The 27,954-nt window shown below is 38.7% G+C and overlaps 1 protein-coding gene across 2 annotated transcripts in view; it reads right to left on the reverse strand.

Annotated features, from left to right (window-relative positions):
- The window catches only part of PLCG2 (phospholipase C gamma 2), a 67,456-nt gene that overhangs the window by 25,294 nt on the left and 14,208 nt on the right, over positions 1–27,954 (reverse strand). The window contains exons 3-16 of one of the 2 annotated variants that reach the window (XM_030025587.2): positions 20,332–20,472; positions 17,577–17,670; positions 16,019–16,066; positions 11,660–11,744; positions 10,827–10,910; positions 9,326–9,369; positions 8,080–8,152; positions 6,941–7,042; positions 6,675–6,793; positions 5,178–5,263; positions 4,095–4,215; positions 2,423–2,591; positions 620–724; positions 310–399 (exon numbers count right to left, since the gene is read on the reverse strand). In XM_030025587.2, coding sequence (XP_029881447.1) covers positions 310–399; positions 620–724; positions 2,423–2,591; positions 4,095–4,215; positions 5,178–5,263; positions 6,675–6,793; positions 6,941–7,042; positions 8,080–8,152; positions 9,326–9,369; positions 10,827–10,910; positions 11,660–11,744; positions 16,019–16,066; positions 17,577–17,670; positions 20,332–20,472 — 1,361 coding nt within the window. Of the gene's footprint in view, positions 1–309; positions 400–619; positions 725–2,422; positions 2,592–4,094; positions 4,216–5,177; positions 5,264–6,674; positions 6,794–6,940; positions 7,043–8,079; positions 8,153–9,325; positions 9,370–10,826; positions 10,911–11,659; positions 11,745–12,223; positions 12,472–16,018; positions 16,067–17,576; positions 17,671–20,331; positions 20,473–27,954 lie in introns of those variants that run through there. The other variant, XM_041125885.1, reaches the window with a different exon arrangement.

Here is a 27,954-nt window from a genome sequence, read left to right on the forward strand (position 1 = left end):
ACTTAGCCAGAGGCATATAAAGACTTTGCCTGTCCGTGCATGCCTCAGCATTAGCATTTAACTACCAAAATTATATTTTGTTGTCCTTGTACTCCTCTTTGCAAGTCCTCAATCAGCCAAGGGAAAAAATTATTTTATTAAAAATAGGGTTAACTGGAGTACCTTGGCAAAGATCCTTTTTAAAATTTTATATCTCCAGATACACTTGTTATCTGACATGGATCCTCTACAATTTCAACATCAGCATAAAAAATACACATCTGTAGACACTGAAATAATCTGAGAGAATAAAAAGAACATAGCCATCACCTTTGATGAATCTTCATCAGCATTCTGTTCTATATCATCGCTGAATGAAAGCTTTTCATCAGCAATAGCACAGTAGTGCCGAGTCCATTTCTAAAAGTTGAGAGATATTAAAACCATTAACAAGACAGCGGGAAACTCACTAACTACAATTTCAAAACAAGGTATAACAATAAACAAAATACCTTCTGCCCCTCATTCACATCTGTTCAACTGACAATGTTACTTATATAAATATTGAGAAAATTCATGTAAATTTCCAGTTATTACACAACCTAGTAACAAACTGTAGCAAATATTACATAAATAATACCTGTTCTATTGTGTCCCACATGTAAAGTTCTCCTTGTTGCTTCTTTTCTTCCTTCTTGTCTTCCAAGTTCACATCAATGTCTCCCTTTGGCCCCAGTTTTTTGTGCTTAAAAACAAAAAGCACCACCACACTCATACACTCACAATTTAGTAGAGGTATCATTCAAGCAATGAAGAAACAACTAGTTTGATAAGAGCTCACTGTTCTTTAGAGGACAGAAAACATGAAGTGACACACACCGAGAAATATGGATAAAACAATAACCCCTCTGCAGAGAGCAGAACATAAGGAACAAAACCCAAAACAAAACAAAAAGATAAGGAATTAAAATGAATGGGGAATTCATTCTTCCACAAGAAAAATGAGCAGAAGGGAAATTTTTTATGAAATGAGGGGTAAATTCTACTTTCTTGAGAGTGCTCACAAAAAACAGTGGCTCAAGGGGCTAAGGGTAACATCAAATACTTAACTGCAGTTAATGATGGGATTAATGGTCTCCTATCTAGCAGCTCTCAACTACATTCAGTTCTGCGTAGCCTACTGTAGGTAGATTTCAATTTGACAGGCTTATCTGAAAAATGCCACAGGCTCCTAAAGTAGGAGCTGCCTCTGACTGTTTACTGACAACATTTTCCAAACAAAAGCCAAATAACACAACTAGCTCACTGGCAGGTGATCTATTTAAAGACTGATCTATTTAAAGACTCTTTAATGCTCTTTTAGACAGGACAGAGCGATACGGATGTTCTCTTGTGCAGACTCATAGTAGTTTGTAATTCCTTTTCAATCAGATCTGTCGTGTTATTATTCATGTGCCTATGCATCTCCCCCTCTAGGCTCTGCAAGGTAACAATAGACAGTTTGGAGGGAAAAAACCCCAAAAACTTAAGCACAGAGCTTTTACACCTTATAATGGGGTGCTATTATTTCCAGTCTTACATTCAAGAGCTGTATGCTTGTATCTGTCTACCCTTATTTCTTCTGTTCACGAGTTTAATACATACAAAGCAGTACTGTTAGAAGAGCTGGAAAACTGAAGCATGGACAAAAGTAATTATTATTTTACTAAAGAGATCGTGAGCAGCCCTCAGATTCTCCACCTAATTATGCCTTTCAAAAAGTTCTACTTTAGTTTCAATCTGAGAAGTCTTCTTTTGGTTATCTGCCTCATGTTGTTGCACAACAGTACTGAGTAAAGCATCTGTACTGCCCAGAAGGTAAGACACTCTAATAGGAGCACCTCCGTTTTTTTACAAGTGGCTCACTAAATTGCATATTGAAATCACATTGAGTTAGTAAACACCCATCGATTTTTGAAGTTTCCAAGCAATCTTGACAACTCAAGTGTGCAGCCTGCAAGTGCTTTGGGTTTCACTTGAATTAGAGGAATTCTTCAGGAAAAAAAGTTAATAACACTAATCTAACTTTCTATTCAAGAACATACTTTTGTAATTTTTAAGCAGGCCACGTTGTGTAAGAAGTCTATGATAAGCATCTGCAGCAGTGAGTGATAAGCACAATTTAGCAGTGACATTTCAGGAGCTGGAAGACCTTTAGAAAAGAGCTGACATTCAATCTGACACTTGTACTAGCAACACTTATTGCAAAGAAAAACCAATAGCAAGCACTTTAATACATAGTTTTACAGAACTCCGAACAATATTGCAAAATGTTACTACTACACTCTTTAAGCATGGGGTTTCTTGTCTCTCAACAGAAACTAAGCTGTGAAGCCCAAAGTAGTATTTCTGGCTCCTGCTCTTGCTTTCCTATTTTACCTACCAGCGCACAAAGCAAGCCTACCTTGATGATGATTTTTTCTTTCAGCTGGGTTGGTGATGGTAGCTGATCTGCACTGGCTTCAATAGGCTTCATTAAAAGCTGATCTCCAAATACCTCCTTGAACACTTTGGCCATGTGTCGCTGCTGCTCCACACTACAATGCTCTTCAATTGACAGAATGACTGGGTATCTTTGACGGAGAAAACAAAGGTGAATGAAGACAATTTCTTTTTGCTACGACTGGCAAGGCAAGGAAAACAGCACCCTCTCTCACCCCCCCAGATCAAAGAAAATATTTAAAGCAAACAAGAAGACAAAAGGAATAGACACACAACAGACAATAATAGATGTGCAATCATAGAATCGTTAAGGTCACAACGGACCTCTGGAGGCCATCTAGCCCAAACCCCTTCTTTGGGAAGGCCCAATTCCTGAATTGAATCAGGTTGCTCAGAGCTTTGTCCAGCCAAGATTCGAATACCTGCAAGGACAAAGATTTTTTCCAAGCTCTTTGGGCACAGTTTCAGTGCTAAAGCACCATTATGTGAAAATTTGTTCCTCCTCTCCTCAAAATTGTGTCTGTTTTCCTTCACATGCACTCTGAGAAGAGTCTGGGTCTATCTTCTCTATAATCATCCACTAGGTAGTGGAAGACAGCAACCAGACTCCCTCATTAACCTCTTCTTGGAGCTAAACAAACTTAGTTCTGCGAGCTTCCCCTTGAATATCGTGTGCTCCAGCCACAGCACTGAAAACTGAGGCAAAGAAAGCATTGAGTACTTCAGCCTTCTCCAGTCACTGTCCAGTTCAGCAGCACGCTCACATTTTTCTTAATCTTCCTTTTGTTGCAATTGTACCTGTAGAAGTCTTCCTTGCTGTCCTTCACATCTCTCAGCAATTTCATCTCCAGATGAGCTTTGACTTTTCTAATTTTGTCCCTGCATATCCAGGAAATACTTCAATACTCCTTCAGGGTAGCCTATCCCTTAATGCAAGTAGGGAAAGCATCACACTGCATTCACGGTACTGATGGTCTGAAACCATAATGCACCACGAATTATGGTTGTCATTAACACAGTATGCCCATGCAGACACTATCCCACATGAGAAAATAATGCTTCTTTATGTCCAGCTGGTAAAGTGGAAAAACAGGACACTGGCAGCCCTATCTCTTTCCCAATTTTGGGGCAATATTTTTCATGTCAAGGACATCTCAGCACAAGTTATAGGAGGGCAGAGCAGAGATGCAGATTTAAACCCATGTTATCAGTCCAGGAGGCATGCTATGAATTCTACATCTTCTCAGCTAAGACCTCCCCTAAAACATGAACATCACCTGATAGACATATTGCTTGTCACTTGTAGTATTTGATTACTTTTAAAAAAAAAAAAAAAAAATTAAAGACAAACTATTCAGCATTTGAAGTTTCACACTTCAATTTAAAAAAAGAAGACCCAAGCGAGAAGATGGGAACCATTTTAGGGTACTCACTATCTTCCTTAGGAGCAAATTGTTATATAATGGGACTTTACCTCAAAACTGAATCTATTAAAGACCCACATTTGGCAACAATGAAGACTACTGGAATGTCATTATTCTCCTGTTACTTTTTGCTCTAGATAACAGTGAAAGTAAGTTCAGGAAGGTCTAAGCATATGAAAACAGGCTTAAGGAAAATAAATCAAAGCTTACTCAGATGCAACAAAGGCATGATCTTTGATTGCCTGTACTACATCATCAAATTTGATCTTTGTTGTCCGTGTCCATCCGTGGTAAATGATGGGTTTCCCATCAGGACCATCCCAGCAATCCACTAGGAAAGACAAGCAGCGGAAAAAGGAAGAGACCAAGCAGTTACTTAAATAACTCTAGTAGAAGGCATACATCCAAATCTTCAGTGTTCCACATACCGAGTCATAGACTTTAATGTTCTAATAAAATATTCTATTAGGTGAATTTATATCTCTCACAGAGGAAATTAAGTTCACTTAAGTAAGAGCAATACAAATAAAATACAATATAAAATTTTCCCAAAGCATTATCATGTGGGAATCTAGAAATAAGGCATTCAGGCAGCTATATTGTCAGTCTACTCATTTACAATAATTTTCCAGGGATAAATATACTCCAACAAGTGGCAAGTTGACAGCTTATCTCTTTTGTTGATTTTAACCCTAAAACTCTAATTGAGATACATTTTGCGTTAGCCAAATTGAACAGGCAGTAGCAACTAGTTTTATGAAGTAACTGGTGAAATAACATGAAATTAAAGTCAAATTTCTCAATAAGGTACACAAGCACAGGGATGAAGACACATACACAGTTAGTGGAAAACAAATGCACAGAGACATCAACTGATTTACAAGCAAGTTAAACACAATGACAAATGGCACCAAATTACAAAAATCTCTCTCCATTAGGCTTGTCTGTATTACAATGAAGGCAAATAAACTATCTATCTACACTACACAAGTAATTCCAGTTTAAATCCTATGCTTTCATATAGTAGATCCAAGATTGAATTTTTGGTGTACAGTGAGATTAGATTTAGAAAGACCTTTTTAAATTTCCAAGGGAACAAGAATCAGAGCAAGTGAACAGGGCAATAGTGAGGCATAAGAAAAACAATTTCAGGAATCAGTGTTTTTTATATGACTAACTTCAGAAAAAAAACTAGTTCTTGGTTTCGGTTCTTTTTTCTTTCATGGTAAACAGGGGAAACTCTATTCATATGGACAGCATATTACAAACCACTCAACGAAACTCTTTACTTACACTCAATACATCGACATCCCATTCTAAGGCACCTAATGTAAGCTTCTGTGGAGGATTCACTTCGAAGCTGGTCTCCTGTCAGATATCTAAGGAGTAGAAAGAAATTGTAAAAGACAGGCAGTCAGTTTCAACCATTTCCTGCTCGCTCACTGGGCAACATTTTTTCCCCTGTCATAGAGAATGTATGTTGGTTTTGGGTTTTTTTTTTTACTTGCAATGGAAGAACTGGACTCTGCTGAACCTGAAGCCATCGGATTTTTGAATGGACCAGATTATAGGAGGTTAAAGGCTCAATCTAAACGTCAACCAACTCTGACACATTTCTGGAGAGCAAATCGTGAGCTCTGAAACATACCTAAACCTCATCATGCTGAAGCATAATCGTGTTGGAGGGGTGTGGAGGGTATTTAGAGTGATACCACACCCTAGACTTCAAAATACCAATAAGCTATATCCATATCCACTTTATTTCATTCCCTGCAGTATTTTATTTGTTCATCTCTCCTCCCTCTCTTTACACCTTCTTTCTTTTCATTACAATGCTAGATGCGCAAATCCCCTTCATTTGAAGACAGTTCAAACTCATCATCACATAGGTTTGTACTTGGGCTAAAGAGCTTGCATACCACAGACTGTTAAGGAAAAGGGCTGGGATACCTTAATGCCTTAAACACAAACTACAGAAATCAGCAGGTAAGTTACTAAGCATAAAATTCTAAAAACAGTAACAACAAAAATAGGACCTTTTGAAGGTCCCCAGGCCTTCAAAGTTCCGGCTGTAAAATAAACTCAAAGTAACAAAGAAGAGCATGAATAGCAAACTGCAGTCTTCCTCTGCCTCAAGCACCTCTGCCTGCTCTAATCCTTGTCACCCAGGCAAAGACCATGAGTAGCCAAATCCTGATCAGTAGATGTGCTAATTTAAGGTCTCCATATTCCTTTCCCACTCAGGACCAAATCTTTTCCACTTTGTGACACTGTAAACTGTCAGAGTATCTATCTACAGTGCACATTGCTGCCTCCTTTCCAAAGGCAACAAATCCACTGCCCTTCAGATCACAGTAACTGTATGGGATTTTCCCACAGGGCAAGTGGTGTCCTTACAGCATTCTTATGTTCAGGTACAGTTAATGCTGACACTAGCTCAACGAGGCTATTGGTGCATGGAAAAATGGAAGCTCCCTCCATAGCTTTAATTTCTGAAAGCAGAGAGGCTGGAACAGTCTCCACTCAAGACTTCTTTTTAATTTTCTAGCAGGATTCAGGGTTTGGATTTTCTGGCAGCTGAGCTCAGTTGTATCTCAAAACCTCTAAGATCTTAAGAGAAGGGGAAAAAGGAGTCCCACAAACTGTATTTGCCACGTTTACATCACATTTTAGGAAGGTTTCACACGTCCATGCAGTATACTTCTGGCATAATTTTGAAGTATTACTTTCTCCTAACAGGTGCTAGGTCTGTTTGAACAGGGATAGACAATGTGACTTTTGGTAACTTACGTGTTATGAGAGGAAGAAATCCAGTAGTGGGACAAAGGATTATTCATGTCCTGCGCATCTATTGAATCATATTTCTCATCCCAAATACTGTTTTCTTTTGCAAAAAGGTAAGTGAGGAACTACAATACAAAGAGAGAGACTGAATTTAAATGCTTTTACCATACAAGACTAAAACCCAGAGGATCTGCCATCCAATTAACAAACTAGGAACTAGCGCTGAAAGAAAAAAGTCCACAAGGAACTATTGAAAAGTATCATTATCTTACCTCATCAACAAAGAGGAATGGTTCAGCAGTTTCTCTCATAGTGTCATCAATAAACTTTGTCATTCGTTCTCGGACTTTACTGAGATCTTGTGCCCAAGATTCCTTCAGATAATAATAATACAGTAGAAAAAAAAAAAAAAAAAAACTTTAGAAGTGGTGTTATTCTATATAAAATCAAATAAGGAACAGAGACACCTACAAATGTGATTTACTTCTCTCCCATATGGCTAGTTTACTGTCAATATATTTTATTGTATCCATATATCTTAAGAGTTTCCTCTATGATGTCTAAGGGGGAAAAAGAAGATCTCCATCTCAGTACCTTCATATAGATTGGAGGCCCACAAGATACATACTACGTATGTACATATATGCACAGAAAAAAGCTGGCCTCCTTGAAGGACATGCCTTAACTATAATCTCTCTCATTTCTAAGTGCAATCTGAACATCCTTTTAACAGAGTGAAATAGGGAGAAAAAGAAAGTAGCAAGCTTATACAGGAAGTGTAGGTCTCACTTTTCAATCATATTTGCAAACCTGGAGCTTAGCAGCACCTAGCAAATGTCGCACAATTTTTTCCCATGGTGTCTGTGCTAAATAACATTATAGAAGACCATGAAGACACGGTTCCAATCCCTGCCTCTATCCTTATCTGCTTGCTGGTATGGGACATTGAACTGCCTTCATTCAACAGAAAATTACCTTTGACTTGAATGCACGCAGTCAGCTCAGCTTTTTATGTAAGAGCTGCTAAAATGGGGGCATGGCCAAGGCATTACCCCCAGATGTACCTATGATGACAGCTGTAACTAGGCCAGGCTATCATCTCTGACATACATCCAGTGTTTATTTCTAACCTTGTCTGTTTATCTACATGACTAAAGGGAGACCTGTTAAAACCTTATTTACTTCGTCCCCCTTCTTGTCCTCTGGTGCACCTTCAGAGTCTTTATATAGATGAAAAATACTAGTTCTTGTGAACTTCAATGGCAACAAAGGAGGAGAAATCTTTCCAAGGCCTAGTATCACAGCTGACATCAACCATATTCTATGACACATCACTTTTCTTCTTAATGAGCATAGAATTCTGTGACACAACCTCAAGAAAAAGAACTCAGAATTTCTGCAACCTTCCCACCTGCTGCTCATGTAGCAGGAATCTCTGAAAGTCATGGAGATGAACTGCTGAAGCATCTGGACGGTCAGTATTTCTTAAAAAAAAGAAAGGGAAAGTGAAGCTAAAGAAATAAGAGAGCAAGTGTCACCAGATATTATAGCAGAAAATGACATGGATTTGTATCTTGGATTTACAGTATAAATGTGCTGCCACCACCAAGAAACGTTTTAGAACTTCAATGGAATTTAGATTAGGCTTGTAATAATGTATTATCTAATTAATGTACTTTGAGCCTTTAAATAAAGCTTCCTGGATCCCTGATGTACTTTTGATAGTGATTCATTGGGAAAAGTACCAAATCTGTGCTCATTGCTTTATAGCAGATGAGCAGCATTCACTTGACAGGGGTGTTGTTAAGTTTAGTTGAGGCATACAGAGACACTGTTCTTTTACATTATCATAGAGCCACACTTCCACAAATAACTCCTTCCATGTATTATTCAGATGATCTACTGTGATAGATCAAAACCTCCTGAAAAAGGAGGCAAGATGCAGCTGCACCAAGAAAAAGCAGCCCAACTGCTTTCCCCTTTGTAGGGCACAAATGCCGCATCATCTGGTACCAATAAGGTATTTATAAGCTACCCACCTTTGATAAATCTGTGCTTTTAAGCAGTCTCATGAAGTTAAATTCATATGACATGATCAAGGGCTAAGGAAGTACACAGTACACCCAGAGCAAACTTTTTAAGTAACTTCCTTAACCTGTTAGTGTAATATTCAAAACCAAGATAAACTGGTTTAATTCACAGTCAAAATGTTAGTAATGCCTGTGACCTCCTTTTTCATGCTATACACATCTTATTTAGATTTTCAAGTCCACCAAGCAAAAGATGCAGAAACTGTCACTATCAGCACTCTGCTCAAGACTAGGCAAAACCTGTGCACCACACCACCCTCTAGACTGAAGTTAAAATTTCTCCACCAAATTGTCCTTCCATAGCTCTGTTCAGCTCTTAGTAAAATCAGAGGATAGGTGACTTTGTTCAAGTCCATACCATTTTTGTAGGCAGAAAGTAAAAAACATTTATAAAATTATATTCAGGACTTATTTCCATGGTAAGTTCACCTTTCTGAATGCAAAAAGACGTATCATTTCACTTACTAAAGCATCAGAACAAAAGAACAGTGATGTAATTAAAAAACAATCCTATAGCAATACAACTATACAGAAATGTGGAAAAATAATACAAATTAAGAGTCTCACCCAAGAATGAACACAGAGGAATCCTTTTTGAATTCATCAAGAATCTTAAAACAAACAAAAAAACAAACACAAAAAAGGGGAAAAAGATGAATAATAAAAGAATACGCAATTTTCTATCTAATTCCATCTAATAATGTTCATTGGTTTGGGAAGGGGAAATATATGCCTGTCTGCTCTAGAGAAGCTGCATACAAGTTGGTAAGACACATTTTTAATTAAATGCCTAAGAAAAAACATACTGCCAAGCCTGGCAACACTACTTCAGGCCTTTCAGTGTGAACACACGCAATTCTCAGGCAAAAAACTTGCTATTGATAATGCACGTTATACACACAATCAGTCGAGTTTCTGGGGAGCTTTTACTGTTTGATATCCCAGAAAAACTGGAATTACGTATCATCCATCACATATATTCATGCGAATATAATACCTAAATTGCTTCCAGCTTGGCACAGCATAGTTACAGATCACAGGAAACTTATCAACTGACACAAAGCAGTTGTTGAGCAAACTGAGGAGTTTCTTTGAAATGATCCACAAGGGGCGATAACAAGAGTTTAAGGAAGTCAGATAGCCTCCTTATTCTGTGTTTTACTCTTCAGCTTTCTGCTCAAGCTACTTAACTAGACCCTCACAGCCAAAACTAAAACCCTGTCAATAGATGGAGATTCTTTATTACTTCACAATAATTTCAGCATCACTTTTAAACAGCACAAGAAAGCTCCGTTGCCAAAAGAAACAGCACTGACTTTGACTATCAAAGCTTCTATTTTAGCAACTGCAAGTTGAATCAACAATAAGCATGTCATCAACAAAAACACGCAACTTATTTCATATTATGTGTTTTCACGCAGTTTTCAAGGGTTCCTAACTTTCAGAGTCACTAAATGTATGCAGTTTCCACCAGCTTCATGAATCTGTGCAATGAATACATGGAAACAGTAGTCAGGCAGCTGCCCATATAAATTAGCTAAAATGTAATTCCACTGCATTCATGCCTCCCAAGGACTGTCTGACACATGTCTTGTAGTGGAATCACCACTGGTAATCTCCAAGCATGAGAGACCATGAGAACAATAACTGTTATTTGATGCTCAGGATACATCCTTGTGATTTACAGAATGTTCTTAGCCATAAAAGATTAATACATGGAAAAACCTTGCTCCTATCACTAAAAAGATCAGCCAAGCCTAATGAAAAGACATTCTACAGCCTGAACAAACTCACAAGAAAAGTTCTTCCTAGGAACCCCATTATATCTGTGCACATCTCTACTACTAACACACAAGCAGCAACATTAATGACTTATTTATCTTCTCAAGCCAATTGCTGATGGTAACTGTCATCTACACATCAAATAAAGTACTATACCCTTTTTCTGTTACAAGAATGGGGAAAAAAGAAAATTAGTAGCAAACAGAAACAAAAAAATAATCAGCATTCACTCTTTATTCTGATCAAGCAGTTTAACAGTATGAAGACTAATTATGAAAAAGCTTACCGATTTCTGTTGTTCAAACATGATTTTCTTGTAGAACAAATGAAATTGTTCAAAACTAAGCTCTTCCTTGTGAGCGCCTATTTCCTACAATAGAAAGTAGCAATTTAGAATTCCCTGAACTGCATTTGCACAGCAAACAAGTTACTCTTACTCCAGCTGCCCCCTTCTCAGCCATTCTGTTCTCCCCAACTTCATTTGTTCTAACCACTTCGAATTTTGAAAATTTATTTATTTAAGAATACAAACAAGTAAATACGTTCTTGGTTTGTGACATAGTGCTCCCAGTCCACATCTTTGGCCTTGCATTTTGTACACTGACTCCATTTCCACTATGTTACTGAGAGTGAAGTAGTGCCTCATTTAGTCATTGTTAGCTGGAGCAACAGAAGCAAGAATGTATGCTTTAAGGGTGGAGAGTTGGAAAGCAGGAAAAGGTGGGGATATTTAAAATTCCTGTAGGAATGGAAATGACCTTCAGAAGTTATTAATGTTAGCACAAGCTGGCATGAAGAGGCTATTACTTGATCATATTGCAAAAAAATCCTTTTTCTTATATGTTATCTTAAAGATAAAAGAGTTTCCTATGCACTTGCACAGTGTCAGCAGTGGAGCTCAAAACCCAATGTTGGCTTTGGTCAATTGTACAATGAAAGGAAGGAACATTTATGTCTATATTTTCTTATAGCCTTAGATACAGGCAAAGCCAAGCTGAGGAATTAACCAATATAATTTATTTAACTGTACATGGTAAGAAGCAAAAATATAGGCAGTATCCTGAAAAGAAATAAGAACACCTATCAGATAATACCAAACGTAAGTTATCAGATAATTACCGCAAATTTATCCTTCAAGAACTTCATGCTGCTCACTTTGAAGTTTACTTGGGGAAGGACGGTTTTCAGCTCTCTAAGACTGATACTGGGAAAAAAAGAAGGAAAAAAAAAAAAAAACAAGATATCAAAAACTCCATGGTTCTGCTATATCTAGTCAGCTACTAATATATTTTCTATCAACACAAAAATGTGACTATTGAAACATTTTGGGAAGGGCTCATCTTGCCTAACTGTAAACTTCTATAAACCTAACACCTACATGTGAGCAAGCTAGACATGCTTCCTAGTTAGTGGGGAGAAACAGGCATTTCAACTAATTTGGGCATCCATATTAGGATGAAAAGAACCATGCTGCAGAGACACCCATTTCTCTCCATCAACAATTAATCAGATCTAGACGATCAGCTCAAATGTAGATGTTTATACATGGTCAGATGAACTGCAGCCTTTCTTCCATTGTTCCAGTCCCACTGAAACTAGAATATAGACACAGAACATATTATACAAAGGATATACCAAACAGATGAGCAGAAACAGAAAATAAAAAGCTCCCATTTTCATTACCATTATAACCTTTTTCTCCAGCTGTTATTTACTTGGATGGTAAAATTGATTTGCAGCAGCAAGACTGTCCCCTTCTGCAACATCTGAACATGACCTCATCCTCCTCTCATAACCAAGTCTTCCCAGAGGGGATTGCCTCCCAGATCCATTTACAGAGACCTGCTGACCCTTTTTTACAGAGTTTCAGCATGTCCGGTGATATACCAGCAACAGTTCAAAAAACAAAGTTTTCCAGGTAACAGCAAGACCTTTCAAATAAGACATACTTTTTTTCAGATTTTAAGCAACACAGTCCTTACATACACCAACTATTTAAGCAATACTTATATACACAACTAAATTTATTAATCACTGCAATGCTTTCTGGCCACAAATACTTTGTGGCCATACATCAAATCATGTATGATGTATACATCAAAATTCTTTTGTTGAAGGAAGATCTTGTATTAGAAAAACCTGTGAATAGCTTATTTTGAAAACCTCAATTTCCTTCCCATCTTCCAGTTTTCTCATCAACCTCAAATTTTATTCCAGCGTCCTAGGTGCCGCTGTCATAGCATCCTTCACTGCAAGCTCAGAGCAGCTCACAATATTTACTATACTTATCATCAAAACAGAAATAGGAGGTAAGGGAATGCTACTATAACTCCTGTATGAACAGATAGACGGGCAATTTCTAAAAGAGCTGGGTGTCCAAATGCTTAAATGTGCCATAGGTACGGGTGAGCCAATGTAAAGCTCACTACTGTTACAAGAAGCAATCCCAACTCGTCTCCTTGTGCCCCACTCCGTTCTCCTGTTGCTATGGTCCCACTGCTTCCATAGGCCAGCTGTGATGATCAAACCTTCTGCCAACCTGATTCAACTTGCTAGGCAAGCAGAAAACTACATGGCTGAGAGAGAGCGAGAACATTTTTTCCACTGGCTTGATGAAGTTACCCAGCTCACCTCATGCCCAGATCAGTGTCACAGACAGAGTAAGGAAAAGGGGCTGGAGTGCCCGATTACCAGCATGTAGAGATTGCAGAGGAAAAGGAAAGAGTGAGACTTCATCCATTCAGCAGCACCAAGCCAGTACACCAACTCATCTGTCTCCTGCAGCCCCATTTCAGTCACCTGCTCTTCAACTTGTCTTTGGATAGCAAAGAATGGAAATTAGGTCACATGTTCTAGGACAGAGTCTCAAACTCTGGGTACTCTGGGTAGGCACTGACATGAGGTCTCGACGAGAAAGACACAGCATTACAGTGGGACATGTGAAGGGAACAGGGACAAGTCCTAGAGTGGAAGATGAGGGGAATCTATGGCAGCAAAAGGAAGCAGGGAAGAGTCAAGAGAATGCAGACACAAGATCCATGGTTCCTACTGCCAATGCCCACAAAACATTAATGCAACACCAACAGTACCCAAGAAAACAAGGCTAAGGTACTCTGTCTTGACCTACAGTGCAATTCATAAGCCATTAACTCTCTGCAAAGACAGGGTCAGAACAGAGTCACTTGAAAGCAACAAAAACAATTAGCACCTAGAAGAAAGTAACACTTCTATTCTACAGTGTCCATACAAGCAGCTACCCTGTGAGATATTCTCATCTCCATTGTGTAGAGAGGGAAAGAGGCAAAGCAAGAAGGAACTTAGCCAAAGTCCATGCCAAAGCCAGATTAGAACTCAGGAAATTCCTGGCTTTCCGCCTTGTCGCCAGACCTCTGGAAAAAAATACTACTTTTAGGAGCAAGAACGAGCACTCCATTTGTACCCTAAACACCAAGCACAAGCAATTTCCTCTGACCAGACAAGTGCAAGCCAAAACAAAGAGCTGGGACTTCATTACCACTGGAAAAAACTCAGCCTGTGAAACAGGACTTGCCTGGAAGCCTAACCTTTACAATTAACCTCCCTAGAAACTGCAACACTAAACACAATGAAACTCAGTCCAAACTCCTTTCCTGAATTTTTCTAAAAGCATGAATCATCTATCAAGAGAATGAAAAACTGCCCTCTCCACAGTGCAAGTCCCGTTGATCTTAACCAGCCTGCCTCGTAGTGAAAGAACCCTAAAGCAACAAATGAAATCCCTTCAGCAGACACATACCGTCAGCCACAGCTTCTCCATCCTAACATTTGCTTTTGCTTCATGATACCTGCCAACATATCCCCATTGCAGGGCTAGTTTTGCAAAATACATCACGAGGTATAAGCCAATATCCAGTAAAGGATGGTACTTTCCCCTTCACCACTCCAGCCAGCTTAGGAAACACCGTTTTGAAATGGCGTCTCAGCTCACACTGAAGCCAGCTGCACAATGCCACAGGCTGTTGGCAGAATGGCGTTATTTCCTGCAATAACACAGCCCCATTCACACAATGAAACACCACACTTTATTTTGCTTTTAGGAAAAGGCCTAAATGAGAGGAAACGCATGTACTTTTCTACACTGAATTACACCTTAGAATAAAATGCATGTTCCAGACAAAGAGCAAAACCATAGTAAAGCAATAGACATGGGGGAGGAAGGGTTAACATTCTTCTCAGTGTCACATGATTTCTGGCAACTCTAAGGAGAGGCATGCAGCTGAATTAATTTTTAAAAAAAAAAAAAAAGTCCTCTTTGCTGTGCAAAAGTTACAAACCCACATCACACATGAACCTGAAATGAACTACTGAAACTCAAACATACGAAGCCACACAGCACACTGAGAGCTACAACCCATGGGACTTCTTTCACATGAGAAGCACCAGGTCAGAGGTGATTATTTGGCTTTGGCCTATTCGAGTATGTGGCAAAGAGACAAGCCCATGTAGCTAGGCGAATTGCTAAAAAAAAAAAAAAAAAAAAAATTTGCCCTTACTCCAAACCATTAACTTGGCTTCCTTCTCTATCCTCAAGAGTATCTTCTGTTTCCCACTGTTAAAGTAACTGTTTCACGTGGTACTACCCTATCATACCAGTAGTCGTCCTCCTCCTCTCCCCTAATATCCGCAGGTATCTCTGTTATCTCCTCTTCCTCTCAATATTCTGTTCTGTTCTCCTCATAGCTCTGACTCCTGCAGGAAAGAATTCATGTTATTGCTGGGACAACCCTATCTCTGGATATATCTGACACTGCTGCTGTGACTAGTTTCAAACTAGATACCACACATACTAGCCACGTTCAGGCCCCATCAGGACAGAAACAAGGGAAGGCTAATCACTTAAACATCTGCCCTGGATCTTCAGCGGCCCATGTTGAACTCTGCTTATGAGCTTCACTGTTACAAATGCCCAAACAAGTTTTTAAAAGCTGCTTCTGGTCTGTCTACTTTAGAGTGTAGTTACTCCAATGCGAACATGCTTCAGCAATGAAGGAAGAACTGGTGGCATAACTGCACAGGAAAGCTCACAGTGGGTTATACAGTCCAAGCTGCTGGGCTCCAACTTGGCTATGAAAGGGTAAAGACCTTTATAAAGCAAGCAACCTAACATACCTGCACAGCTGAGCTGAATTTTTACAGTAAGACTGGAAGAAGACAACTCCCTTTTCTCATTCTGGCAGGGTAATTCCAGGCTAAAAGCAAAACTATTTATTTTTCATCATTTGCTTCCTCATTATACCACAAACACAAACATGCGTGAGTGCTATGAACACGTTGTGTTTAGCAAAAGGCAAAACTGAAGTTGTTAAAGCAAGAGCAAATGCCATTTCCAGGGGTCTCATATTTCACATCTTGGACCAAGATTTATTTATTTCCATTCCATGTTAGAATCTCCAACAAAAGTTCACTAAAAACAAACTGAACAAAGAGAGAGCTTCTTACCTATTTCTTCTAGTTTGATCAACAGAGTAGATCTGCTTTCTCAGCCAGCTTGTGGAAAAGTAGGAAAAAGAAAAAAAAAAGGTTTAATCTAAGAATTATAAAGAAAACACGGCCAATGAAATATCGAAATCCACATGTGAAATTCAATAAAAATATTTAAAAGTCACAAGATACATCTCTTTTAATAAAGCAAAAACATTTCCAGTGCAGCATCTAAGGATTCAGCCAATTTAATAACTGTATTTGTAAATATTTACTTTTCTGCTGCTTAATACTGCATTTTAAAGCCACATAAACAACACAGGAAGGGGAAGGGCGGGTGGGCAGGACAGAAAAGAATGAGCAACCAGAAGCTGTAAAAATATAAGTCAATAAAGCGAGCCAAAACTTCAGCTAATCTAAACGAGAGTAACTCCATCAAGTCAATGATTTACGCCAGCTGAGGCTGCTGGCTCAAAGATCTGTTAGATGCATAACAATGAAAAATTACGGGGGAGGGAGAGGAGTTTAGAGAATTTTAAAGAAAATCCTCGTTAGAGTGCATGTCAGTTTTAGGTGCACAGCAAAATACTATTAGCAGCATTAATAGTAAATATACACACATGCAATTTTGTACATCTAAAGGATGAACACAGCATGTCATTATAAAGCTTATCCTCAGTCTCTGTGGGAATCACTCTGCTGCACAAACATAGCCTGGAACCCAGCAGCACTTTGTATAGCAGCTCACTGCAATACCATAGAATAGATAAGAATATATAAGAATACTTTGTCCCCAACTGGAGCGGCAAGTAGGTAAAGACAACATCAATGTCAAAACCACAATTTGGTCAGGTAGCAAGTGAGGACAGGGTATATCCTCACAACAGGTAAGAGCACTGACCGGAAACAAAACTGTCAGCAGCGATGAAAAGCAATCAGGTACGGAGACAGCGTTAAAAGCTTGTCAACAAAACTGGCATTCTGAGCATGAGTAGTTTCGCGTGCAACATCCTCAGAAGCATTAAGGGCACAGTTTCACCATCATATGGCTGGCTGCTAAAAAGTAAACCTTAAAAATGTTCATTTTCAGCCTGGCTCTTCGAGACAGCTGATCGCATGGCCATATAATGCAATCCAATAAAAAGGAGAAACCACAAAAGCGCACCTCAGAATTATTGGGACACAGGGCACATGGACATCTACGAGAGCAAGCCTACTGTGATTGCGTAAGACATTTGACTTTTTCAAGAAGTCAATGCACACTTACACCAAATGTTCTTGTAATCTCATTAAGATTAACATTTTTGGTTTGGTTTCATTTTGGTATACAGAGCAAGGTAAACTGCAAGTCCATGTTAGTGGATGCAGCAGAGTGCGATTCCAGAACACGTATACAGAAAAACAGACATGGAGAATTTCCACATGAGCGTTCTGTATCATACACTAACTTGAGAGTAGATGTTCTTAAGGTAACTGGCAGGCACCACTTGTTGCACCTTAAAAATTCCTTTCAGGTTTTCCACTTTCAATTCCAAAGAAACATCAAGTCTCACAAAGCGAAAGTATGTCCACATACCTCTCTGTGATTGCAGGTGTGGGAGCACTCATAACCTCTTGATACAAGATACTCAAGCCACACAACCATTTATCAGCATCATCTTTAGAGTCAGCTGAAAAAAATAATATGCCATGAGAAACATCAGAAAAAAAGCAACACAAAACTAAGACATAACTTGTGATGTTTAGATAAACCCTACTATACAAAGCTGCTGATTAACATTTCTCTTTGCATAGCTTCATGTTCCTAGTAGTAAAACTAATAAAAAACAGCATAAATTTGGGGCTGGAAGGGTTAATTCTGGAAGCGCTGTCAAAAAATAGCTCCTTTTAGAAGTCTGCTTATCAGGGTAGGCAAGTTTCAGTATCTCAGCAGAAAGACTATGATACTACTGCTGAGTTCTTGTAGTAACACAACTAAAATTCTTTTTCTTATCTTCTATCTCCAAAGTAGCAAAACTCCAGGGTCCTACATCTAGAGCAACTTGAAGCACACAGACAAAAGAACTCAGTGTGATACAGCATAAAGCTAGTTCCTTATATTCCAACCAACCTACAAGAAAATTGTGAAGTACTGGCTTTTGATGGACATAACCACCTCCTGTCTGTCCTAACCATGCCTCTGAACACAGATTGTTCCAGACTAGACTTAGGCAAGAGGAACAGGAAGGGAGTAATGTACAAAACTGATGTAGCTTTTATAGAACACATTTCAATACAAGTTAAAACAAGGTCTAAAATTCCTTACGTGGCTTAACACTAAAAGCCAGGTACACCTTCCTCCCAACCTTACAAATTGGTTTATCACTGTCCTGTTTTGTTTTAAATGTAGTTTCCCTTTCCATTTCCCAAACCAGAAGAGTCCTCCACATCATCTAACATGATCGTATTTGGTAATGCTTCAGCCCAACAGAAGCAAGATGATGAACTGCGTGCTGGGTGTAGCCTTCCCTAGGGAATACTGGTTAAGCTGAAACCAACTTTTTGGGCCTTAGATGAAATGCTACCATTACAGCCTTCAGTTGGGCAAAGTCCATTTGCTTTAGCACGCTGGTTCTGAAATTTCATGAAGGCATTCTTCAATTAAACCAGTTCTGAAAAATTATTTTCACACAGGAGCTGTAGTCTGTGCAAATTCTTTTAACTGCCTTCAAAGAAAAACAGTTTCTCAAAAGATGAAGATTACATTTTATTTAAACATACTTTCAAACAATGCTTTATCTCCCCAAGGATGCAGCTAGAGCCCAGCCTCAGCTCCCCACGGAAATGTTTTTCAATTAGTTACAATTTCGGAAAGAACACCCACTACCACTGCCAAACCAATTCTTCTCCCAAGACAATTCTGCCCTTTATGACAGCTACCATTCCCTTTAAGTAACAATTATTTTATATTGTTTTAAGAAACCACAACAAAGCATTTTAACAAGGAAAAGGATTTTCCCTTTAATTTAAAGTTGTATCATGTTGTTCTACAGTTCAGCATTATGGCAATGTATCTCATGGTACCAAGTGTTTTCAAAGTATTGGCAGAGGCCTGGTTTTGAGAACTGCCATGGAGGAGGGATGGGGGGGTTGTCAGAAGAAATCAATCAGAAGTACCTGGCACAGCTGCACTTAAGCACAGACACTTACTCAAAATTTTCACAGGCTTCAGCCAACAATGGTAAAACTTATTTAAAGTTAAAAGCCTACAAACAATGGATTAGTCACAAGCAGTCTTTAATTTCCAGTGCATCAGACTGCAAAAAACCTGGTTTTTAGTACTGCAATCTATAAGTAATTAATTCCATTTTAAAAAAAAGCTACTGTTAGCATTAAAATGCTTACAAAGCATTCCCCTTTTCTCCCATTAAGATTTTGCAATGAATTTAATGATTTAAATGGACAAGCGTGTTCCTGCACAGGACAGAGAGAACTAGCACTCCAAATAAATCATCTGTATGATTCTAAACCAAGTATCCATCACAAACTTTTTAGAACTGAAATTTCTTTGTAAACTTGACTAGTTAGAAACTGTATTCAGCCTGCACTGTAAAAATTTATATCCCTTTTCATTTCAGAATCTTTAGTTTTGCGACCCTGGATAATCTCACCTGAAATAAGACGTGCCCCAACCCTTTCCACAGATACAGGATACAACATCCCTCTGTTTCACATGGATCTCTTAATTTTCAATTTACCACCTTCCAATTTTATTTACGGTCCCCTAGTACTTCTTTAGAAGAGGTTTAGTATTATCAGGTGACACGCACACTTATAACTCAAACTAGAACTTCATTTTTAGACAAATTAGTCTGCAATTGCTTATAGGTGATAGGAAAGTTTCTGTGATACAGCTGTAGTCTAACACTTCATGGCTGTTGTTTCCAGAATCATTTTGCCCAGACTAAAAATGCCAGGGCAATATTCTGGCCACACTGAAGACATTAGCAAATCCTTTGCTGACTTTAAAGAGGACAATGTCACCTCTGCTCTTCTGTGTTGAAAACCTTACTAGAGATATTTAGCCAGCAAAAGTCTACCTTGCTAGAAATGATTGAGCAAATCAGAAACTACATTCACACGATACACTATTTGAAAGCAAAACATTACAAATGCAGCAGTTCACAGACACAAATGGGCAAGTAAAAGGCCTATCTCCAGATTTTAAACATCTGGTGCACTCCTGAACTGCGGAAGGCAAAACCACAGTATTCTTTGCATTACTGTTCCATCAATGTATTTGATTTGTTCAATCGGTATGTTTAAAGAAGAAACAAAGAAGAAAAAAGTACCTGCTAAGCTTAAGGTGTTGAGGACAAACTGGGTACCATAAAAAATAGTAAAGCAGTGTTCTTCTCTTTGTTTTGCTTTGCAACGCTCAAAGTCCTTTGAATTCTTTCCTGGGCGAATTTCTTTTATTTCCATCAGATCCACTGAAAGGAAAAAACATTCAGTCAGTACAACTGCACTTATGTTCCAGCAGAGCCTGAAACAATAAGATGAACAACTCCATGCATATGTACGTAAAATATCTATATATATAAACTTAGAGATCTTTATTAGGCAAGACATGCAAATTGCACCAGCTTGCAACCCACGAATCCACAACTAAATATATTACTAACTAACAGACAACAGTAGAGAAGAAGAAAGAAGAAGAAAAATAACTTGTCATATTTTTATCATTTCACTATCACTGATTATCCATGGACAAAGTGTATACACATAGCCCCTTTAGGTTACAGAAGACATGATTTCACAAACGGCATTTACTCTAAGCAAGAAATTTCCAATTGCCATGACAACGTTCAGAGACAAAAAAGAAAAGATACAACTTCTAACTTACCCATCTAAAAATTATGCATGGGATCTTAGATAGTCAGCTAACCTTGTCAGCTAGTATAGTCACTGGCACTTGTAAGAAAAATATTTAAAGAATATAAAGAGAAAATCCAGCCTAATAATTAAAATGTTTGTGAGTTTTTTCCTGGTCAACTCCAAAGAGATCTCTGTCATTTAACATAAACTGTTTTATCACTTTCAACTTGCTGCTTTCTACAGAACACAGGTACATATTAGAGCATAGCAGAATAGGAACACGCACAAGCACACATTTTCTCAAGTCGGCTCCCTTTTTATCAAACCCTTGCTACATGGCCTGCATAACTGTAGTGAGACAGCACTGAAATAGAAATATGTGCACTCTCAAGATAAGATACTTATTAGAAAACTGAGGAAGTGGTTTTGTTCTGCCTGTGGACCAGACAAATAAACAGCTCTTCCCACTTCTGGACAGTCTTGACTTACGAGCTACAGGATGAAGAGTGAAGAAAAACATTTCATGCCTGCTCTTGAAATGTGTTTATCAGACCTAGCAAGATCCAAGGAAAATAGCTGAGGGTTTCTGTCCATGCATTTAAGAACGCCACAATATAAAAAAAAACTGGTTTAAATAAGCACCTCATCAGTAACAGAAGACAGTTAATAACATAATGAAAAAGCAACTCTGCTGCCAATGGAGGGGAGCTGAACACTGGTTAAAGCTTCTGCCTCTGTAACGCTGGGTTTCTACAATGCCAATACGGAAAGGGAGGAGAGACAAGCAAGGAAGTTCATCAATAAAATCCTGACAATGAAACATTAATTCACCTTGGAATTTCTTATTCTCTGCAAAGTATCCCAGCCCAAACTTTCCACCTGACACTCCTTTCTCCCAGTCATTAAACAACTTACCTTGGAAAATGGGACCTCAAAGGTTAACCTGAACTAATCGTAGGACACAAGCATCTTTCTTAAACTAATTCGTCCAAGTGTAATTATCCTCAAAATAGAGCTTTTAATGTCTCAACCTCCGTGTCTCAGCCACCCTCTCAAACCATAAAAACATCTCATAAGATCTGCACACCTGATTGGCCAAGGCCCCTAAATTTAGATGCAAACTTCTAAAATAAATTTATGACTTGACCATAAATGACCAGCAACCAAAAGCTCCTACTGATGACTCTGACCCCTTACCATCCAGAGTCTCACTTAGATCCCTAGCAGTGTATCCGAATATCCATCTCAAAATGCTACCATCTGAAAAAGATGATCTAAGCCCACCAATTCATGTTAATATCAACAGAGAAGAATCAGATGCAAATGGAGAGGGAAGGAGGTTGCATGGCTGCAATAAACAGCACAGGACTGCGCACCATGCTGGCTCATTCTAATCATGGGCAAGAGCAACCCCAGTCACCTCTTCTGCCTTCCCTTCACCCAACAAATTCCTGCTGAAAAACAGTTTTAACTTCAAAGTGAAGCACACCTTTCACTTCAGACTCCTATAAATCCATGCATATGAACACCACATCACAAAGACCCCCTCAAAGTATAAACTATAAGCAGCGATAAAACAGATTTCACAACCTGCATTGCTGTTGTCATTTCAAGTGGCTCTTACCTCACACTGACCTCTGAAACAAACACACAAACTTACTCAATGTCTCCCCTCAGTTACATATACTCACTACAGTTCTTTTCCTTGCATTACAACCTTTCAGTCTACCATCCCATTCTCCTGTGTTAACGTATGTGTATGTACATATAGCCACAAAGATTTTTGTATGCACAAGTAACCATATTATTGTTTCTCTGACTGGTCTTTGAAAAAGAGATTACTATACCCTAATTGCTGAACATTCAGTAAAAGGAGGAACGGTTCAGCAAGAGAACAAAATTAGAAGGAGAGAGAGAGAGAGAGAATACTTATATAAGAACCCTCAAATTCAGAATTTTACATTCCTGTACTTTTCAGGCAACATATACGTCCTACAAAAATTCTGGGAAGATATCATTACATTCACTTAAGTAATATATGAAAAAGATGTACAAACCTCAAGTTTTATTAAACATTATTTAGATTTTTACAGAAAGACATAATACATGCTATAGTTTCAGAAAATGAATAGAAACTACCTGCATATATTTTAATGACATTTTATGGTGTCATTTAGGATGTATTATTCTATATTACTGAACGAAAAGCCAAGGCAGAAAATCAAAGGGGGAAAAGAGAGACATGCACAGCAAGCATAAATTTTGGTCTTGCACTAAGCTCTGCTGTCTCCCCAGGTAGTCTGGAGTCACCCAGCACACTCCACACGATGCCCACTAAGTCCAGAATGGCTGATTCCAACTGAATCAAGAAAGGAACAGGCCAGGAAAAGCTGCAACATGTTTCACACTCAGATTAGTAAATCAGCTGTACCAATTTAGCTGTTACGCAGTTACTGTGAACTTTTTATAGCACAATCTGTCACTGAACAATTAAAATGTTACTTCATGCCTGTGCCAGAACTACAAGCACAGCGCCTTGGACACTCTGTCTTCTTACTGCTTTGAAGTACTGGAGCCTTCCTCCTTCTCAATCCCACGTGCAAATTGCAGAGCTTCACAGATATTCCTGGGGCCTGATACACCTGAAAAAAAGCACAGACCTGGACGCTTGCAGTGTCAGATCAAATCCAATACACTTGCAGGTACGACTTCCATAAAGTAGTGCAAGATTAATGCATTTCCCGAGGAAACATAAATCAAAGTATGCCCTGTAGAGAAGCTGACTCACACCCAGCAAGACAAGGAGGACACTCCCAACGCATTTGATCCCCAGCCCCAGTCTAGTGCCACTCTAAAAACCCTACAATACTAGTTTACATTTCATCTGTTCTTTTATGTGGTTATTTCCACGGGTTAAAAGGATCTCCTTGGCAGCCTCATCAGTCACCCTTTGATTCTGATGATTCCCTCAAGTGGCTCTTTAACAAGATCGGACTCCAAGGCACCTTCAATTACCATCCTGTTTCAGGCTCTGATCTGGACATGCAGTACTCGTGGCAGTTCAGAGCCTGAAGGTGCTAAACTTCAGCTCCTGCTGTTGTGTGTTGTTCAGCAAATCAGTTAATTCAATGGATCATTACACTACTACATAGCTACTTTCCAAAGACTGCACAAATTAATTGCTCAGTGCCTTCCAGAGCGCCTGCTAGAGCTCTTTACTGCCATAAACTTAACAATAAACTTTTGATCCTCAACATCTCTACTGATCTCCATTAAAATAACCTGGCAGTAGTGATCACATTTAGTCACACACTTATAGGTATGAATTGCTGTTACCTTTCCTTCAGTGACACTTAGAGGCAGATGGTAAAACAGAACTTGGATTCCACTACAGTAGGTACTGTGCAAGATGAGCAGAAGACAAGACATAAGGTAAGCACAGGTGGAGAACAACGTGAACAGAACTGCAAACATTACATGGTTGTACACAACAACACTGTGCTCCTCACACAACAACACTGTCCTTCCTCCCAGAAGGAGAGAAGAAACCAGCACTACTATTCAAAGGGAGAAGTTCTGCCTCTGTCCACCCCCGTCCTCACGCAACACCCACCTCTGGTTGGGAGCACAACCATTCAGCGCCCAAACAGACAACTGGGTTAGGGAATGGACCCTGCTTAAAAACAGCTGATGCCAACAGCAGAACACCTTATGTTAGCTGGAAGTGCCCATGTAAGTTCACTGAAGGAAGGCATGTTTGCGCTGATCAGCTTCGGGCAAGTCAGGTAATTTTAGGCTGGAAAGTCAGGCAAATTGTATATACATGGGTAAGTCAAAAAACCTTAGAGGCTGTCAACCTAGCAAGGTATCCTTGACAGAAAAGTCTAGATAAGCAGCGTAAGAGTTCAACTGAGACTGGTATTATGGACTACAGAGTCTTATAAGATAAGGCTCCTGATGCGAAGTCCAAAGTCCCCAGGACTCTCTCAGTGTCTGTAGCCACAAACAATGCTTGGATCAGAGCTCAGAGTTATGTACTCAATGAATGAGAAAAAGCCTACAGAGAGATTCAAAGGAGGCTTACAGAGTCAGAAATCAGGCCATGAGCATTATTTACTTCAGCAGGTATTTTCAGTAAGTCTCAAGAAGGCTAAAGGGAAACTACTGGCAATGTTTCGGAGAGGAGAATAAGGGACTCTGATCACCTAAGTGCCGTGGACCGAGACATGGGGTGGGCATTCTCTCTATGAATATATTAGCATTTTCATGTGTGTACATATATAGCAACATTCTGCACTTAAGAACCAGTTTTCAGAATCCATATTTTTTTCAACAATTTGCATTACAAAATATTCCAAAGAAGGTTTCACTTCGAAAGGCAGAAACTGTCCCCTGCAACATAGCCTATATGCAAAAGAGCACCCAGTGAATGAAGAAAGCCTTTAGTATCCTTTTGCAAATGTACTTCACGGTGGTTAGTGAGAACAATGGCTTTGTTCTCACTTTTGCAAAATTAAAGATTAACTATACGAGGTGTGTCTTAGCAGCCTGTTTTATTCAGAGCAGCAATGAAACGCAGATCTTGTGCAACTAAAAGGAACAAGGTGAGGCTTCTCTCAGGGAAGGACAAAGTCACATGAAAGCAGAAATCTCCTGCAGCATGACAGTACCGATGTGGCATGGAAAGTAATTCAGCTCATACAAACAGCGAAATTTAGTGAGACATTCAGTGGCCCAGGGAAGTCATTACAGGTAAACCACAAAATTATCTGAAAACTCAGTTACAAGGATAGAACATGAGAAATGGCACAGTGCATCTTGAGAAAGCACACATGACTACCTTTCCAAGGGGTCCTCCGGGGATTTAGCTGTGTGACTGACGTAAGCTTTAGAGAAGTGCACATTTTAAACCCACAGATTTTTAAGTAATCAGGTCACACAGAGCTGTCGTGTACAGTAACAACAAATTACCATTAAATTAATAACTTCTCCCCGGACTGCTCAGTAGAGCAACAACATACAGCCCTTCCCAGTTTGAGCTCTGAATTCAAGGGCCCATACATCTCAAACGGCTATTGGTTTCATATTAAAAATTAAAAGGCACCTTCACAAAATGAGATAAAAATAGGGTAAAATTTACATATGTGTCCATAAAAGTTTACATTCTACTCCATGCAACAAAACAAAACAAGAATGTTGCCATGTAAAACTTTGACTTTGGGGAAAGTGTACTGGAGTACCTACATCTCACACTCACTTTGATCAATTACATTAGGGGTACTCAGGTCTATGAAGTTCATTCCATCCCCATTTTGCTGGCTAGCCATGACAGGAAGTCTGGTCATTTTAAGTTAGCATCAAACACTGCAGAACTGAGCTGCTAAAGGGAAGAAATTACTTGAGAACAGCTAAAGGCTACACACATTTATTTTTTTCATTTGACCACAGAAACCAAGCTCTAAATACTCAGCTGAAGACTTACACCAAGATCCCCTGGGTAACAACTGAAATACAGCAATTTCAAAACAGAAAAAAGGTGGATTTTAATGTTCCTTTGAAAAGATACTCCGCAAAGAGCAAGAAGTGGATTCGCTTTTGCAATGACATACTGGTTTTTAACAGTATCCAGAATACAGAAAGAAAATGACAGAATATGGACTTGAGGTTTTCAATGTGACTTAAGTTTACTTATTACTTTATGTCTGAAAAAGTAAGGAAATTCAGGCAGAAAGAAGTTCTGCTATAAAAAAAAAAAAAAAAGTCACTACTAGAAACTAGCAAGGTCAACTCTAACATTCAAGCCAAAAGAAGCACTCATTTCACACTCCTCAGCAGAATACGTAGGTACTCATCACTTCTCCCAGAAAGTTACAGATGCTATAAATGTTTATAACATCTTCTCCAAAGGAAGAAAAAATAAGTTTTCCACCACAGAGGAAGTTCACATTGGCATTAACAATTCTACTAATTAAATGACTTAGCTATTTAACCTATGGAAAAAAAAAAAATTCCCCATCTACGTTTAAGAATGTAAGCCACTTGCATAAACGGCCTCTTAGGTGTTAGTTTTTTAAGTTTCCCAACGTATCTGACAGCCAAAAGGATGCACGGAACCAGGTCATTTTAGCAAAGATTTTAAAAGCAAAATTAGTGAAATTTAATTTCAGGGAAAACATGCTGCAGGATCAAATTCACAAAAGACAACAATAAAGATTAAAAAAAAAAAAACAACCCTTGTTAGCTAGAACAGCAGCACCTGTGGCAACATACGTAAGACTGCCTTTACATTAAATTATACATACCTGCATTTCACCTCACCCTGTAAATCATATATGGCCTGATCTGGTCCTGTTATCTACATGACTGTATTACAGATGCACTGCTTCTCCAGTGAGTTTTGATCACTAAATATCCAGGTGCAACACTCTGCAGAAACTAGTGATTTCTGCTTGGCAATGTAAGACAATTTGAAAACACAAACACAGTGCAATCTTGCAGATCGAGAAAAAACAGAGCAGCTCCCACAGGTTCTAATTCTACATATAATGTGAATTTACTTAGTTCTTTGTTTCCATTCAACCCATTTCTTAATATACCTGTGAAACATGAAAATTCAACTTGGTTTAATTTTTTTTTTTAAATAATATTCTAGAGAACAAATTCTGTAAAATCTCCTCTTTTCAGCAGGAAGAAAATCTCAAGTGAACTTAATCTTTGATAATTCCTTTTCACAGGTTAGATGAAAGATCAGTAACACTAAATGAATTTGAGATGGCAAATGTATTCAAAAAAAGTGGGCCACAGTCATTTTGTTCTACAAACTCTGGAAAAATATTACAGAAAAAACAGGAGAAGAGAGACAATGTGAAATTAGCAGTCCATGTTAATCCTAAAGTAAAATGTTATGCATTGTCAGTCACAGCTTTCTATTAAAAATGAAAAACGGTATAAGACAGTCCTACAGCATTAAAAAGGTCTGGACTGAAGAAAAAAGAAATGGTTACTATGCTTTATAATTAGGCATATCACTAGCATCAAAAGCCTCAATATAAGTAGCCTTTATTCCTCTGCTTCATAATTTTGCAATTACATTGACA

This window comes from Aquila chrysaetos, chromosome 9 (assembly GCF_900496995.4).
Source record: "Aquila chrysaetos chrysaetos chromosome 9, bAquChr1.4, whole genome shotgun sequence".
Taxonomy (NCBI): domain Eukaryota; kingdom Metazoa; phylum Chordata; class Aves; order Accipitriformes; family Accipitridae; genus Aquila; species Aquila chrysaetos.